At 40.3% G+C, this 18387-nt stretch overlaps 1 protein-coding gene across 14 annotated transcripts in view; it reads left to right on the forward strand.

Annotated features, from left to right (window-relative positions):
- Window positions 1-14942, forward strand: part of RUFY3 (RUN and FYVE domain containing 3) — a 79855-nt gene extending 64913 nt beyond the window's left edge. For 5 of the 14 annotated variants that reach the window (XM_039251800.1, XM_039251802.1, XM_039251803.1 and 2 more), the window contains 8 exons: window positions 82-249; window positions 742-839; window positions 4942-5061; window positions 6383-6482; window positions 8155-8219; window positions 10527-10554; window positions 11610-11687; window positions 13476-14942. In XM_039251800.1, coding sequence (XP_039107731.1) covers window positions 82-249; window positions 742-839; window positions 4942-5061; window positions 6383-6482; window positions 8155-8219; window positions 10527-10554; window positions 11610-11687; window positions 13476-13619 — 801 coding nt within the window. In that variant the 3' untranslated portion in view covers window positions 13620-14942. Of the gene's footprint in view, window positions 1-81; window positions 250-741; window positions 844-2381; window positions 4692-4941; window positions 5101-6382; window positions 6483-8154; window positions 8220-10526; window positions 10555-11609; window positions 11688-13475 lie in introns of those variants that run through there. The other 9 variants (XM_039251810.1, XM_039251813.1, XM_039251814.1 and 6 more) reach the window with 6 other exon arrangements.
- The last annotated feature ends 3445 nt before the right edge of the window (window positions 14943-18387 follow it).

Consider the following 18387-nt stretch of genomic DNA (forward strand, 5'->3'; position numbering starts at 1 on the left):
CCACCTTTTCCTGTGGATTTCCATAGCTTGTACTTAGTTGACGGAAGAGAGAGTAAGCAGTTTATTTCCCTTGGGGGGCAGGATGTTGAAAAAGAACTGGAGATCCAGATCAGCATGAGACAGGAGATGGAATTGGCCATGAAGATGCTGGAGAAGGATGTCTGTGAGAAGCAGGATGCCCTGGTGTCTCTGCGACAGCAGCTGGATGATCTCAGGGCTCTCAAGCATGAACTTGCCTTTAAGCTGCAGGTAGGGGAAATAAGAGGAATGGGCCCACTGGCTCTCCAGAATCCCAGGGCTTCCCAGAGTCGATCTCATTTTGAGGCTAGCTGCCACTAAACCACTTTAGGAATCAGATCATTGTAGGGTCCTGTGTTGCCGTTCTGGGAAGCCATGACCACTTTGCAAATTGTAGTGGGAAAAGGGGTCTGTTTTATCCATAAGATAATTTCTACGCTCCAGCCTAACTTGCCAACTGAGTTCTATGTTCCATTAGCTTTGATACTGAAATACGTTAAGTTGATGAACCTTCTGATGTTCATTTTTGTGACAAAGATGCTCACAGCAGTATTAATTTTAAACATTGCTTTTTTTTTTTTCTCTCCATTAAGAGGCTAACTGACACACAAATATATGAACATTTCTATTTGTCTATTTCCCACTTACTCTTAGGTTCAGGGTTCAGGTTATTTCAGGGTTTTCTGTTACATGTACATCACTCATACTTCTTTTCCGTAACAGAGTTCAGACTTAGGAGCGAAACAGAAAAGTGAATTAAACAGTCGTTTGGAAGAGAAGACTAATCAGATGGCTGCTACCATCAAACAACTCGAACAAAGGTAAAAGTGCTTTTTCTTTAGTGAAGCGCTTTGGGCTTTTAGTGCTGGAAGGAAGAGAAATGTGCTCTGCATTTGGCAAAGCAAGTGTATCAGATTCTCCCAATTTAACACCAGGCCTGCTGGTAGAAAGCCAGTGAAATTCTTATTTCTCTAAGATGTTAGTGAAAACGTTTTTAAGAAGCACCAGCCTCTGGTGACTGTTTTGAACAGCAGAACGATAACGCTCTCCCATAATCCCGTTTTGGTGTCTTGTTAGAGGAGGGAGAACTCTGAGGATGAAAGCACTTTTAAGTATGTTTGCAGTTGTTCTTTAATTCTTCATCACAGAAGTCTCGGAATGCAGTGGTGCCAGTGATGGCGGGGTGCTGAGGGCCCTTCTAATGCTTTAGCTCCTTTTCCTCCTCCCCCTGCCCCATCTCCCTTTTCTCTCTACTTTCTCCTGAGCAGTTCTGGAATGCCCACTGTCACCCCTTCCCACAATCTTAGATCTGTCTGTCTCCAGCCCTGTCCCCTCTCTGGACCAGTCTTGGGATTTTGTCTTTTGACGGGCTATTTCGACCGGTACCTACAATTCAGTCTGCCCAAAACACGTCCCCTTGTGAAGCAGTTGTAGCACCCACCGTCATTCCGCGTTGCCAGCCCATGTTGCCACCTTTTAACCCCCACCCCACCCTTTAGTGGGTGATACCCACTAAGTATCACCCTTCTTTTACTAAGTTGCTGGTCCCTGCGCATGCTTGCACCTTCCCCATCCATTCCTTCCCTAGTAGTCCCACCGACCAGAAGTGTCCTTCCTCTCCCCACTCCCCTGTTCCTGACATGCATTTTTTACATTCAGCCTCCAGTGCCACCTCTCCAGAGCTTCCCCTGATACTTGTCAGATAACAGTAATCTATGCATTTGTCCTTGTTGGAATTCCCAATGCCTTATACCCACACCTGCCCCTACTGCTTACCTCCCACTTTCTGCCTCACGTTACAGCCCATGTACATGTACATACATATCTATGTGTACCTTCTGATGAGAGTGTGAGTTTGTGGGGTTAGTTAAGGAATTCCTAAGCTCTGTCTCAGTGCCATGATCATGCAAGGTATTCACTCAACAGGTGCGTAAATGAAAGGATGAATGGGTGGCTTCTTTATTCAGATGATGCTTGACCACGGGGTGGTCCTAAATGGCATTGTATATTAATGGTAACTAACAAGCTGATTGCAAATTAGTAAACAAGTTAGAAACTTCTGGTTTGACTGGTTTTAAATAAAAAGGTATCAGGTCCAGGACGTCCTCTAAATGCTTGCTCATGAGCACTTACATGTTTATGATTTAACAAATTAATTTTCTTGTTCATAAGTTGTATTTTTGAAATGTTGTGCACATTATTTTTCGATAGTTTTTTGACAGCATCAAGTAGACAGAACTAAAATAATGACTTCCTTCTTCATGTATTAAGCTGACTTTTTCTCTTGTTATTTTTGTCTTTCCCATTTACTCATTTTCTCATTCCCCTTTCACTCCATTTTTATTTTTATCTTACTAATTTAGTGAAAAGGATTTGGTGAAACAGGCAAAGACCTTAAATAGTGCAGCGAATAAACTGATCCCCAAACATCATTAGGCATTTTGCAGTTGGTCACCTCGCAAGTCTGATGTACAACTTAATTGTAAAGAAAGAAATCTGAAAGTTATTACATTTAAGCTCTGATTCTACATAAAATGTCACCAAAAATTGACTTTAAATTTGTTGGGACTTAAAAAAAAGCAAAACAAAACAGTTTGATATATAGGCTGTGGGGTTTTTTTCTTCTTTATTTTCTCCCCAGAGTTAGAAACCTTAGTATAAGTTCTTAATTAATTGCCAAATAAACTTTGAGAAATTACTTCTGAGTTGACCGATAAATAAACATACCATTAAAAAAAAAAAAGAGGCCTAGGGAATAAGAACTCATGTGCGTATTTTATTGACACCTTTACAAGCCGTCCCTGACAATACCGGATTGTAGGTGCGCTGTGTGTACCAGCGAACCTGCTCGGCCACTGCGCTGGAGTGAGCGGGAGATGACAGCGTAGGACTAGGGCTCTCCTGAAGTAGCTCTGTGTCTCCTAGGCCCTGGCCCCTTTCCTCTTCTGTTGTGTATGTTTACTCCCCGAGCCACGGATAAGTACTTAGTATCTCACTACAGTTCTATTCTCAGTAACCAAGATTGCTTGCAACTTTTTTGCCTTAGTGACTTGGGGGGGGGGGCGGACCCTGTATCATTACATTTCTTTAAAGTAAATAGAGATAAAGGTAGTGATTAGGTAACTTACAATAATGTAATAATGTGGAAGCTTGGAAAACCCTCCTAATAACTTGTCATCTTCTACCTCTGCCATTTTCCTGCAGTGCCACTTCCTATTTAGATAGCTCAGAGAGAACAATTTTAATGAAAAACTCGTCTCCTATTAAAAAAACAAAAAAATAAACAAAAAAAAAACCCACTACATAATTTTCAAATCTATCTTGCTTTTCCTTCGGAAGCAAAGACAACAAGGTATAGACATGAGTGATGGGTCCCCACCTGTGTTCTTTGCTTAGAAACATTGACGCAAGAGCTTCTATTAGTTTCTCTCCAGATGGGGATTTGCTAACTTCTCTAGGAAGCTAACAACCTAATTTTATTGGAAAACCACTTCAGGGTAGAAAATAGATACCCAATAAACTCTTTATTATTTAGTCTAAAAATAAACATCCCCAGTAGATATTCACACGGAGTAATTAGTTAGCAGAGCTTCTTTTTCTAAGTGGCCACAGATCTACCCCTTTCTAGGCTTTGCATTGTAAATATTCCTATAAATACTTGGATTTTTTAAGATGACTTTTGATTTGGGGGAACAGGCTTTACATAAGCCTTCATTCCTTCAAAAGGTCTTGACAAAAAAAATTTTTTTTCTCATTTTGGTATGATTTGCAGCATTTCAGCTGCTTAGGTGGGAACAAAGATAACCCTTACCCTTTGCTTCCAGCTTTTGAAACTCTTTACCTTCTTCTTGGAAAAACCAGAATTAAGAGAGTAAGATAGATTTCACTTGTGCTTCTATAGGTCCTTACAGACTTGAACCAAAGTCAAGTCAAAGAGCATATGACCAACCTCATGGAATATCCTATGCTCTTGAACTTATTTTAGTTCTTATAATTTTGCACCTATTCTTATCTTCATCAACCTTTTGTGGTGATGAGTTGCCTTTTCTATGAGCATTTGGGAAGAGTACTCAAACACTAAAATAAAACATTTTAAAGACTACAGATAGCATGCTTTCAAATTCTATTATATAGAACCCCTGAGGTTTCACCTTTTAGAACATGCTTCTTTATAGGTGCAAAGTTATGGGATATATAGAAGAAAACATTTCATTAGAATTTTCCAGAGGATGCGATCAGGACTCTTACACAGGCCCGGTGCTGAGTTGTTTGTTCACTTAGTCACACACAGCCTGGTGGGAATGGAAAAGGAAAGATATGGCCAGACTCTGACAAAGGCTTTTCCTTATAGAAGAACCCAGAAAGCCTTGATAAGGGTTAATGTGTAATGTGACTTAATATGATTTGTGGTGTAGGGAAAGGACCAGGAAATGTTCTAATTCCACATATAATAAGGTAGTTGCCCATTTGCAAGTTCCAGTTAAGTGTGTAAAGCAGAAATATGAAGTACCAAACCTATTAGGAAATAAACACAAAAAGGTGGATTTGACTTTTAATTACTGTGTACTTGAGGTTGGCTTTGGATATGGATTTTCTAAAAAGTGGTGTTTTATTGTTTATCATCTAATGGCTGTAAACTGTAGTACTAGAATAAAAAAAAATTGGAAAATCAACTTTTCCTCTGCCTGGTTCACCTTCATCTTACTTTTCTTTAGAATTTGTTTCTTCTCCATCTTTTTTCCCCCCTGTATAATTTCTTCCCCTGTGTCCTGCAAAGCTTTTTGTTTGGTTGTTTGTTTTTCCCTCTCCCTCTGTCTCTCCATGCCTTCTTCCTTGGGTTGCTTTATTTTGTGTTGTAAACTTGGTCTTCCTCCCCACCATGGCTTTTGTTTTTTATCACAAGTTCATGTGGCTCACATCCAGATTGCGCCAGGCTGAGCGAGACCGCCAGTCTGCCGAATTGGACAACCGGCTGTTCAAGCAGGACTTCGGGGACAAGATAAACAGCCTGCAGCTGGAAGTGGAGGAGCTCACCAGGCAGCGGTGAAGAGAGGGCGGCAGGAGCCGACAGGGTGGTTGTGGGTAATTCTACAGCTAGCGGCGAGAGAGGGGGGTCCCGGGGCCCAGCCCCCTCGGTTTTGTCTTTGTAATGGCCTTTCTCTGGAATTAGGATTCAGAAGGCTTTCCCTATATCAGCATTTCCAAATCTTGTCAAACATGCTTTGCGATCAAAGAATTAGGAAATTAGAATTCAAGGTCCCAGATAAATAGAAAGGGGTAAGAGAATTAATAGGCAACCTAACACTAATAATGGTACTTCCTAAATTTTTACTGTGTGCAGAAATTTTACAGAGCACTTCACAGGCTTTCTGTCCTAACATCTTCCTATCAACCCTATTAGTAGTTGACCGTATTACCCCCATTTTCAGATGAAATTAAAGCTTAGATGGGTTCACTTTGTCCAGATTGACCCAGTTCAACTAGTCAGTGGCAGAATTCTAAACGCCTGTCTCTCTCTGACTCCCAAGTCCTTAACCACTCTTCCATATTATCTGTCAAACGAGACTCAGTTCTCTGCAGAAGCCACTGACTTCAAACAAAGAGAACTTTGTTGTTAGATAGAAAAGCACATGGCTACTAAGGACATTGGTGGCTGATGATGTAACTGGGCATTGAACACATAACTGTAAAGAGAGACCAGCTAATTAAAATGAAATGGGACTACAGTGTTAGTGCTTTCATATTGTTTCTTGCTGAAAATCTGTAAATACTGTCTTTCATTATAGCAAATCCTACTAATTGTCATTCAGTTGAACACAACTCTTTATTAAGAGTTAATATTAGGAGTGCCTGTGTGGCTCAGTCAGTTGTGTCTGACTGGCTCAGGTCATGATCTCAGTTTTGTGGGTTCGAGCCCCGCGTTGAGCTCTGTGCTGACATCTCATAGCCTGGAGCCTGCTTCAGATTCTGTGTCTCCCTCTCTCTCTGCCCCTCCCCTGCTTGTGCTCTGTCTCTCAAAAATAAAAAATGTTAAAGAAATATTGTAAGACCCTTAAAAAAAAAGAGTTAATATTAAATACTGATATTCAGAGTGGTGACCCTCAGGTACTAACTAGGAGATCTTAATTACATTCTTAATTATCCAAGAAAGATTTAAAAAATGTTGTCTGTATTTTAGTGTTACTTGTACTGTACTATATTTTAACACCCTAAAACCTGCTTGCTGCCCATGTATATCTGGTAACCTTTTATTAATCAAGTATTAAAATTTAACCGCAGAGCTTTAAGAAAAGGGTTTGGCGTTCTTTAGAGAACATGAGTGCAGAAATCCAAATTTTCATCCTTTTCCTCTCTTCTGTCGCAGGCACCAGCTTGAGTTAGAACTAAAACAGGAAAGAGAAAGAAGGTTACAAAACAACAGGAGCATCCCAGGAAAGGGCTTTCAGAAGCCAGAACCCAAAACGGTAATATTTGTTATTCCCTTGTTCATTTACTTAAGTTTTAGAGGCTACCCTGATGGGCTGGATGGTTTTCTCTCCCGGAACACAAGCTTAAGCTGGGGCCTTGAGTATGTGGATGGCAGATGAGAGCTGGCATGAACACAAGGCCTTGATTCTCAGTCTACCTCTGGACACTCTCTCTGACTTGATTTCATTTGGAAAAGAGGATTAATAACCATGATTTCCAGTGCCCCTCTTAATCCCTTTCGCGTTAGGATTATTTTGTTATCTTAACAAAAACTTGTGTTCCTTGGACTTCTGCTGGCTAACATCTTCAATAATATGTTGTAGTAATCTTTCCCCACCCTGAATTTCCGTTTAACAGAATTGTCTTCAATATGGACTTGCTTCTGTGTACCATTTTCAGAATCACGAGGATTTCATTTTTACTTCTCTTGGGAAATTAGAAGAGGGAACTAGTGTTGCTTGGGGAAAAGAAAGTAATATAGAGTGATTAAAGAGCAGGAGTAGACGTTTCTATAGAACAGTCTTAGGAGAGAGACCCTCAGCTCCTTAGTGGTAAGGAAGCTGAAATTGGAAAAGACCATCTCTGGGATCCATGAAACAGGAGCCTGTGTCGTCCAATAATAAAATCAGAAACATAGGAAATAGAAACACAGGGAAAAAATTATCTTCTTTCTTTATATTACATATAACAAAGCAGGACAAATTTATAAGCTTCTTAATTTAAAATTTCTAGAGAAAGAGATGCTAATTTGCTGGAGAGTTGAAAATACAGGTAAATAGAGATTTATTATATAGTACTCACAAAATACTACTCCTTTTGTAGCATGCCATCTTTATTATTTTAACTTAGCAAACATAAAATCTACTTAGAACGGCTTACAGAGATTTACTTAAATTCTTGGCCTCTTTTACCCTGCTTTTCTGGTGAGGCCTGAAGTTTCTCAATCTTGAATTGTCCTGCCATAGGGGCTCCAGGAGTAAATATTGCATCAACGTCCTTTCCTTGACACTTGAGTGGTCTAAGAATGTGCATTCTATTTTTAGAGGCTGATGGACAGCAGCTCAAGGCAGACAGCAGTGTCCACAGAAGGAATGCGTCACTGAAAACTGCCTAGGCAGGGCTTGCACGCTTTGGTAGAAATGCAGTTTGGAACTTTACATTGGTCCTTCAGAGTAAAAACTCAAGTTGTGTAGGCTGTGTAAGTTGTCATGGCGTTGTGGCAGCTGCTCAGTTGACTGTCCAGAGGATTACAGTCTGCTAGACATGGCCATGCTTGGTTTTACCAGTTTTCTAGAGCTCAGCTGGGAGTGGGAGGTAAAGATACATAGAGATATACAGAAGTAACTAAGATACCCTAAGAAGTAACATACCTTGAGCTCACTTTGCAAGTAAGTGGGATATATTCTGAATTTTATTTGAATTGCAAGAGTTATGGAAAATACCTACTCTGAAAATCATTTGTTGCAAACACTATCAGAATAATTTGTTAAGAAAGTACTTAGAGCAAAGAATGAGGAAATATTCTGGAAGTTAAATTCCTTCCCTATAATAATAAAGCTGCTTAATTTTATGCCTAAGCTAAGACGATACAGAAGAAAATGTCTGCAGCGTCATCACCTAATTTAGCAGTCTGAATAATTAATATATTGGGCTGTTTTCTTTTGGCAGGATGGGAAGCACAAAATTCAAGAGGACAATACTAAGCTTAAAAAGCCCCTGGATGAAGGCCACAGGTGTTTGTTAATAAAATACTAAGATATAAATTTATTCTGGGTGGAAGAGCGGGACCTTTCCATATATGTTGGCAGTGGCACCGACCAGACACTGACTTGTAATAGTAATTCTCCAGCAAGGTGTTTTGAAGGGGGGGGTGTGAACAAATCAAGCAGAGAACACATATTAAACCAAACCCACTTAGTCCATTTTAGAAGAAGGAAGGGCGATCAAGCTGTCCTCTGACTCTTCCTTGGTTAGTCCTCAAACTCAAATGATCCCCTCAAGGATTATTTCTCATCTTTACTGGACGGGTATCACAAAGGAACGAAGTACAGGTCATAGAATTTCTAAGATTCTTCAGTGTACTTGAGTATGACTTGTTGCCACTTGTGAGCTACGTGGAAGGCAACGATGTTTCATAAATCCTCTAATTTCCCTTGTGTCCTTTCTCTTAAGGGTCTCAAACAGCCTAACTCTTTTCCTTTTCCTTAACTATTCATCTGATTTGCTCACCATGAAAAGCATTAGGATGGTATCAAGGAGTGGACTTTTAACAATTATTTTAGCAAGTAGAAACATAACAAAATAGTACATAGTGCCACTGTGTAAAAGAACAGGTGCTCCAACTGTATGTATAACATTCTGGAAAAGCCAAAACAATGGAGACAGTTGCCAGGGGTTAGGGGATATGCGTGGATAAGCTCAGAGGATTTTTTAGGACAGTGACAATACTCCTATGGTATCGTAATGCTAGATACATGTCGTACGTTTGTCCAAACCCATAGAATGTACACCAAGCATGAACCCTAATGTAAACTGCAGACTTTGAGTAGTTATGATGTGTTAGTGTGGGTTCGCCGATTGTAACATTGTCTAGCGCCCCACCTCCGATTGTGGAATGTAGATATTGGGGGATGATGGGGGGGGGCAGTGAAGTATATGGGAAATGTCAGTACTTTCTGCTGAGTTTTGCTGTGAACCTAAAACTACTCCAAAAATCAGTCTGTTACAACAGCAACAACAACAGCAAAGGTTAATAACAAGAAAGACACCATAGGGGTTTGGAAACAGCTACACAGTATACATTTTTGGCAGCCGTCCCTGTCTAGTCTTTGATGCCTCAAGAATGAGGCAGTGTGTCACCTGAGCAAAGTAGCTGCTGGAGAAGATAAACCACGGAGTCCAGTATTAGACTGATTATGCAGGCATGTGGCCTCCAAGGCCAAAATGATTCCAAAGCCTTAAGTTTACTCCCAAAGAGAGCATGATCTGTTGTCGGACTAACCTTAAACTACCCCACAGATCAGCATGGGCCACAGAAAGGAACTAGAAAGGCAGTAAAATTAATGCGGGCTTAATTCCATACCAAAACCAACTCCTTTAGAATCAGGAGGACGTTACATGCCAAGTTTGGATTTAGGCCCTGGGAACATAAGACAAGACTACCTTACATCTGTAACTCACTTAAAAGTGTGTTTCACATTCATTATCTCCGTAACATTTTAATTCTAAGGAAAGTTTAATCATCTGTTCTTACTTTACAGATGTAAAACTGAGGAGCACAGAGAGGCGAGGTGGCACACCTGAATTGCCTCTACTCACCATGTCTTCTGTGTATAAGTCCTCTGTCTAATAGCTGTTGCCAGGGTTTGAACTGCAGTCCTAAAACATACTCAGGTTTCTTGGGGTTACGGCCCGAGGAACAGCCGAAAACCTGGTCACTCAGGCGGTTGCCCGGCCACTTGATGGAAGTGAACTGGAACCACTGTGAATCTGTGGGGCTTTAGCCCCAGAACTGCCTCTCCTCTTAAGATCGGTTCCAAACTGGGAAAGTCAGTGAGCTAGGTCTCAGGAAGAAATATTTCAGCCTGACTGGGTCCTCCTGTGACCATCTCGCTTTCCCTGATTAATTTGCTTAAAGTTCACATTTTAAGAATATTTGGAGGAGAGGACTAATCCATGACATACAACGGGTAGATTTTTATAATATCAGAAAAAAGAAACTTTTAAAATGTATAGCATTGGCCATTGGAGTTTTGTAGGCTGGGATACAAATGCTAACTATTCTCTTGGTAGTAAAAAGAAAACAAAAAATATAACTCCAAATCTATTTTCAAACAGGAACTATAATGTAGGTCAAGTATCAGATTCTAGTAATGGGTTTAACTGTGAAAATTTCTTTTCATTGGAGGTCAAGATTAATAATTATGTCAGTCCCAACAGCATAAAAGAACCATGGCACTGCTTTTTCTTTGCTTTTGAAATGATTCACGTGGAAATGTAGTAAGTTGCTGTTTGTTACTGTTTTTAATTTTCCATTGTAGGCTGCCGTCTCACCCTGTGGAAGAACAGGTATCCAAGTCTTCTGTTCTCAGCCGTCTTGTGTAAATGATGTGGTTGGCTGTTCCTAGCCATTCCTACCTGAACACAGGCAGCACGGGGAGTAGATGAGCGCACACAGGCCCCGGTGCCCCATCGTTTTAACAGTATCCTCAGCAAACATGCATTGGCCTCAAACTCACAGGAAGTAGTACAGCTCCGAGCAGTTTACTAAGGAGATGGCACGTCTCACTTCTTACTTGAAATTCTGTCTGACCTAAGAGTGAGACCTAAGAGAGCTCCCTGGACCTCCTTTTCCCTTAGTTTTCTCTTCTACAAAACAGGAAAAGTGCTCAGTTGGAAATAAATATAAATGGTTGTAAGATACTTTGCATGTAGAATAGGATGTGACAACCCATGAGAGACAGGACACATGTTGCTATGACTGAGTCACCCCTGTTATTTATGTTAGAATATTAAAAAAAGAAGAAAGGAAGGAAGGAAGGAAGGAAGGAAGGAAGGAAGGAAGGAAGGAAGNAGAAAGAAAGAAAGAAAGAAAGAAAGAAAGAAAGAAAGAAAGAAAGAAAGAAAGAAAGAAAGAAAGAAAGAAAGGAAAGGAAGGAAGGAGGAAGGAAGGAAGGAGGAAGGAAGGAAGGAAGGAAGGAAAGAAGGAAGGAAGGGTGAGAGAGAGAGAGAGAAAGAAGAAAGAAAGAAAGACGGACGGACGGACGGACGGAAGGAAGGAAAAGAAGGAAAAGATAAAAGATTGCTTTCTGTTCCCAAAGATATGGTAGGACAAGACGGATGGGGCTTTTAAAAACTTTTTACTCCACACTTATATACTTGAATTTTCTTTTATAATTAGAACCACATGTTACATTATTATAAAAATGAAAAGAACTACAAGGTTAATGATGGGATTCCTAGGGTTATATTAAGGCATGAGGACCATATGTAATTTGGTTCTTTAGTTTCCAGATAGTCTGCAGTGTGGTTATTTTAATTTTGTAACGTAAAAAAATGAATACTCTGAAAGTGTTAATATTTCGGAGGCTAAGAGAAACTAACTGGTTCAATCTGTGGTTTAGGACCCGCCGCGACTCTCCACAAAGCCACAGATGTGTCCGCTCTGCCAGCAAGATGGCAGCCTCGCGAAGGTAACGATGGTGAGAACCGAACAGGTTCTCCACCAGGATATCCATTACACCACTGGCCCCTTTCATAATAGGGACTTTGCTGTGTAGAGTGCAGAGTGGGGAGAAAAGCAAGAGGAGCAAGCATTTATTGTGTACCGATTTTTTTGCAGTCATAGTAAGTCATGTCAGTAAGTCTCCATGAACATAAATATAAATAAAACAAATTTATACATAAATTAGAGTGCCTCCCGTGTAGAATGTGCTATCTGTCTCCTGTGCTGGAGAGAGAGAAATGAACAGAGTGTAGACCAAGTCCCTGTTGTAAAGCTTATCTCCTCTGTGTCATCGTTTTATAGATGAACCTTGCGCTCAGAGATGCGAAGTACATTTCTCAAAGTCTCTCAAGTCATAAGTGGCAAGGCCCAGCTGCATCCTGACTTTGGCCCCGAAGTCTGTTCTCCTCCAGTACTCCATCCTGCTTACAAGAGATCAGACAGTTGGGGGGGGGGGGGGCGATTCTTTGAATTATTTGGAGAATCAGCCTCTGAGAGGGAAATGAGCTCTCTCCACCAAAACCACTTGTTTTCCCCCTCACATCCTCAAGCGTCTCTGCTTGAGCGCTTCCCCGGTTTCCTAGAGTAGGCAGATTGAAGGAAGTGTTCAGACACAGTAAGTGTTCTGACAGCTGGGTCTTTGACCTGCTCATAGTAGTTACCCCCCACCCCCCACCGCCCCCATGTGTAATGTGCCTAGTTCACAGATGTTCAGGAAATGAGCAAATGAGTGTAAGAAACAAGTGCTTGGAAGAGATGAGGAAATGTACCAGATTCTGGCTTTGCAGCTTCTATTTCACCATTTGTGATCATGCTGAATTTTAACAAGCGAAACTATAATATGACCTAGTCTTAACGGAATCAGATAAAGATGAACTGCGTTTATAGAGTTGGAATTGGAATTATAGAAATAATGCCTGTTTCTGGAAGAGAACCTAATTCTGGCTTTTCTAATCCTGCACAGTAACTACAATATGTCAGAGGAAAATTCCTCTTGGGCTTTCAAATAAAAGTGACCCCCTACCTCTGCTGCACCCTCAGGAAGGTGAATTGTTTGGGAGAAAGTAGCATTCTTACCAGGGGGGATCTACTCTTCACAGCCTTTACATAGGGACCCTTGGAGCTACGTGTGCACCACCCTCTCACGGCCTTACCAGTGACACTGCCATAATGACCCACGTGCTGTCCCACTGCATGCTCACTAAAGATTCAAAATGCTTAATATAGAGACTGATTTCCCTCCAAAGAGGATGCAGGAAGCTGTGCTCCTGTGGCACTGATATCCCGAAAGACATGTCTATAGCCAGTCACAGGGAAGCGTTAAGCACATCAGTGTTCAGAATTCTCCTTTCATTTCATGCTCAGCAAGTTTTTTAATCCTAGGCTGGCTATCCAGTCCATTGCTAGGTCACTCACTGCCTGCCTGCCTTATTTGGAGTATTCTTAAGTACTTGCAAACTAATTTTAGAATTAGCCCACCTAAAAGTAAATATAATGGGTGAGAACATTCTAAAAGTAAGCAGTTTGTGTATTACCTGTTCTTTTTAATTCTGTGGCACTGCTTCTCTTCATTTAGATCTAAGAACTAGACCGTAGGCTTCCTTGTAGACAGAAACTGTTTGGTCAGATACTCTCTGGCACATAGCAAATATTCAGTCAGTACTTAATTAGGCATTGAGCATTTACCATATTTAGCCTTTTCTATTCCGTGCATCCATATGCCCTGCTCTTCTTTTCCCCACCTAACCTCCTCTTCTCCTTGTAGAATGTGTGTAAGAACTGCAGAGGAACTTTCTGTAATGCCTGCTCAACAAACGAACTGCCTCTTCCCTCAAGTATCAAGCCCGAGCGAGTTTGCAATCCCTGCCACGAGCATCTGATGAAACAGTATTCCATCAGCCCATCGTAAGACTGGAAGCCAAGGCCTGGACCAATGTCTCTACCTGTGTTCGATGTCAAGATCTCCTAGAGCCCAGACCTTAGAATCAACTCCAGAGTTGATAGGAATGACTTAAATAAACCAGGTCCAGGGAGAAAAGGCAGTGAGTGGTTGGGGGGTCCTGGAAATTTTGCTCATTCTCCCTAATGACTGTACGAGTAAAAGTTACTCAGTTGAGCCTCTCTCTTCTAAATCTAAACAGCCTCACCTTTTTTTTTTAAACAACCCCACCTTGAAGGCTTAATTCTATAGCATGTCTTTGGAGGGGCTGTTCATTTTTATGCATAGTGATAATAATACTGGGGTGAATATAATAGGAGAGAGGGTCCAAAAGATAAGAAAAGGAAAATGATTTTCATCTCCCTCTATTAATGTGCAGATTCAAGGGGGAAAGATAAAAGTTACCAGAGATCAAAATGATAGGTATTACGTATTTTCCCTGGGTGCTGCTAGACATAAACATTGTTTCCTCTTCACCCCCACTAACTACCTCTTTCAAGTATCTCTACCAAACTGTGAACCCAAACTCAGGGAAAATAAATTAAAGAGTAATATAAATTTTGAATGTACTTAAAACAATATTATAATTTATTATAGTTTCAGGACCAGAAAGGTCCTGGGCTATAAGTGTTTTTCAATATCAGAACAAGAGGAACATTTGACAGTTTTTCCACTTAATGACTTCAAAAGTAAATATCTGCCCTTTTCAGAATGTCCTACTAAAAAATAAGCCAACGCCCTTCCTCGTCCCTCCCCGCTCTCCCAAGTCCTAAGGAAAATTGCAAGGTATTTTAAAGATAGAGTTTGACTTTTGCAAATAGGCTTTGAGAACAAAGCTAAGTTGGGTGTAAAATAAAACTAATTTGTCCATGTCTGAGAATAATTAGCTCAGAATAGTTATTAAATTTTCTTGAATAAGAAATACCTTATTCTGAGCCAAGAATTTAAATTGGAAAACGTGATGCCCAAACATCTCTTTGTAACAAATCCTTTGGGGTAAAAAGAGGGACGTGCATTCCAGAAGGGAAGGAAAGAAATGGTATATGCTATTTTGATTATGTTCCATGTGCCTAGATTGTTTGATTCCAGTTAAGACCTAAGAAGATACGATTCTGTAACTGGTTTAGAATTCTGGGGTGAAAACATCCTGCAACCATGATACTTGATCAATTCTGTCTCCTGAAGAGGGATATATATAGCCTGGGAAAGAGTTGTTATTCGGGAAATCTGGCTTGTTACGTGGTAAAGTTGAGCTGTAAGAGCACTAGGGAAGAATAAAATTTAATAATTCTAGCCTAGGTTGACTGTTTTTTTTTTTCTTTAAATATTTTGTGTGTGTTTGATTCTTCATTCTTCTTATTTTTGGCCACCTGCACGTTTTTAGCACTGTTCTAGGGGCTACAATTAGATAATGTGGGAAATTATCCTCAACTAGCAAACCTATTTAGTAGTTTTGAATTAAAGTGAAAAGAGGCAGCTCTGTACATGGAATATGAGGAAGAATAATTAGCCACTGAGATTTTATTGTGATTTACACATAAGCTACTTAGCCTTTTTAAAAATGTTTTATTATTTTGGAGAGAGAGCACACAAGCAGCGGGGGAGCAGAAATGCAGCGAGAGGGGGAGAGGGGGCATAGAATCTGAAGCTGGCTCTGCACTGACTGCAGATGTGGGGCTCAAATTCATGATCCGAGAGATTATGACCTGAGTCAAAGTCTGAAGCGTAGCTGACACACAGCCAACAGAACCACCCAGCCGCCCCAGCCTCCACCCCCCCCCAGCTTTTTTTTTTGAACAAAGCTCCAAAGATCTGTTATTAGTGTGTAATTGTCAACAAAAGCAAGGGAACTAAGCCATGAATGCCTTGACTTAATATTAGGCCTGTCTTCCTTAAAAACTGTTCCTTCCACTATTCACAGTAGCATCAACAAGAATACCATTCTTAGTTATAAACAACCAGAGGCAAAAGACTTCTACACTGAAAACTACAGAACACTGCGTAAAGAAGTTAAAGATACCAACAAATGGAAGGACACTCCGTGTTTATGCATTGGAAGACTTACTATCATTAAGATGTCAATACTACCGAAAACCATCTATAGATTCCAAGTATTCCTCCCAAAAACACCCGTATTTTTTGCAGAAATAGAAGCATTTGTCTTAAATTCATATGGAATCTCAGCGGACACCAAAATAACCCAAACAATCTTGAAAAAGAACAAAGTTGTAGGTCTCACTTCTGATGTCAAAACTTACTACAAAGCTACAGTGATCAAAACAATATGGTACTGCCACAGAGACCTAGACCAATGAAGTAAAAAAGAGAGCTTAGAAATAAACCTTCACATGTATGGACTAATGATTTTTGAGATGGGTGCCAAGACCAAAAGGGGCTTAACGGACAGTCTTTTCAACAAATTTATTGATAAAATTGGATGTGCACGTGCCAAAAAAAAGGGGGGGCCTCTACTACAACGTTTACAAATTAAAATTGTTCAAGATCTAAACAAATGAGCTAGAACTAGAACTCCTGGGAAAAAGGAAATAATTCATGACAACTATTTGGCAAAAATTTAGAAAGGACCCCAAAAGCACAGGTAACAACAAAAAATAAGATGTTGGACTTCATCAAAATTAACTTGTGGAGAAATTAGAACCCTGTGCATTGTTGGTAGAAGCCGTGCGGCCACTGTGGAACAGTGTGATGGTTCCCGAAGAATTTAAACAAAATTACCGCGTAATAGATCATTTCCCCTTGTGGGTATACTGTAGTCAAAGTGAAAGCAATGTACCTTCTGGGTATACTGTAGTCAAAAGGGACTCCAACACATTTGGAGGTTCACAGTACTATTTATAATAGCCAAAAATGTAAAGCAATCTAAGTGTCCCCTGACCAATGAAAGAATAATATGCAGCAGATACATCCAATGGAATATTATTCAGCCTTAAAAAGGAAGGAAATTCTGGGGCGCCTGGATGGCTTAGTCGGTTAAGCGTCTGACTTTCGCTTAGGTCATGATCTCACGGTTCGTGGGTTCGAGCCCCGCCTCGGGCTCTGTGCTGACTGCCAGCTCAGAGCCTGGAGCCTGTTTCAGTCTGTGACTCCCTCTCTCTCTGACCCTCCCCTGCTCAATCTCTCTCTCTAGAAATAAATAAAAAAAAACTTAAAAAAAAATTAAAAAAAAAAAAAGGAAGGAAATTCTGACATACTATTACATGGATGAGCCTTAAGGACATTACAAGTGAAACAAGCCAGTCATAGAACAGATGATTCCACTTGCATGAGGTTCTCAGAGCAGTTGAATACAGACCCAGAAAAATGGTGGTTGCCAGAGGCTGAGGGAAGGGGGGAGTGGATACAGAATTTTGGGTGGGGAAGATGAATATGGATTGGTACACCGATCCCTCTGCTGAGAGGGCCTGGAAGCCAACATTTGGTAATGATGGGCATAATTCAGTGTTCAGTTTTCTGTGGGGCCTGAGTGGCTCAGCTGGTTAAGCACCTGCCATTGGCTCAGGTCATGATCTCATGGTTTGGGAATTCAAGCCCCACATCAGTCTCTCTGCTCTCAGCACAAAGCCCACTTCAGATCCTGTCCCCCTCTCTCTGCCCCTACCCTGCTCACGTGCTCTCTTTCAAAAATAAACAAAAAAAAAAAAATGAAAAACTAAATGTTAGTTTCTAATACAATTCTCCAATAAAAGAAGCCAGGGCTCTTTGGAGAAATGGCTGATTCTAAGTCTGGGACATCTTGTTAATACCAGAAAGTTAAGGAAGTGGCATAAAAACCAAAAACAGTGCAGTATGAACAACAAAATAATGTAGTATAGAATTGTAAGCCAAATAAAATTTTGAGTCCACAATGATATAAAAGATTAAATAAATGAGGGAGAAGTGGCACCTCTACACAGAATTACAAATGGTTTATGCAGTTGTTCCTTCAAGAAGTTGGAGCTTAACTTTCTACTTCTTGAAATGTAGGCTGTGCTTAGTAACTTGCTTCAAAAAAGTACGATATAGAAAGGAAAAAAGGAAATTTATAGTCACCCAGCAAACTATCTTGGCAAGGTGATCAAAACTGATGTCAGTGATAAGTCAAGCTGATAACCTGAATCTTTGTGGTGAAAATGGCACCTTTGTGTTCTTCCTCCCCAAATCCTATAACCCCAGTCTCCCAGGAGAAAAACCTCAGGAAACTCCAATTGAGGGACATTCTACAAAGTACCTGACCAATATTCCTTAAAATTGTCGAAGTCATCCAAAATAAAAAGTCTGAAATTAAAGAGCCATGCTGACTAAATGGAATGTGTCCCGGGACAACAACAACAACAACAACAAAAAAGATCTGAGGAAAAAGCTGAAAAATCTAAATGAAGTGAAATGTAGTTAATGGTGATGTACTAATAATGCTAGTTTGACAAATCTGTAGCAATGTATTAAGTCAACTATAGTGAAACTGGTGATGTGCATACAATTCTATTCTTGCAATTTTTTGTATATCAAAAACAAAAGCTTACTTAAATAAAAAAGGGTATTTTCATACTCCTAACTATAGGTCTAACCTTATAGAACTTAACTTAGATCCCTAGATGCTGTTTATTTCCAAATAGAGTAAGAATTTTTCTCAGAATGAGGATTTTAAGTCAGATTTATACCTCAGTGTAAGTCAATAAAAATGTTTGATGAAACACTTAAAGGGAATTTAACCATTCTGTGGAAGGACTCCATGATGGAC

The sequence above is a fragment of the Hyaena hyaena genome, unplaced genomic scaffold (assembly GCF_003009895.1).
Source record: "Hyaena hyaena isolate Hyena2069 unplaced genomic scaffold, ASM300989v1 scaffold_395, whole genome shotgun sequence".
Taxonomy (NCBI): domain Eukaryota; kingdom Metazoa; phylum Chordata; class Mammalia; order Carnivora; family Hyaenidae; genus Hyaena; species Hyaena hyaena.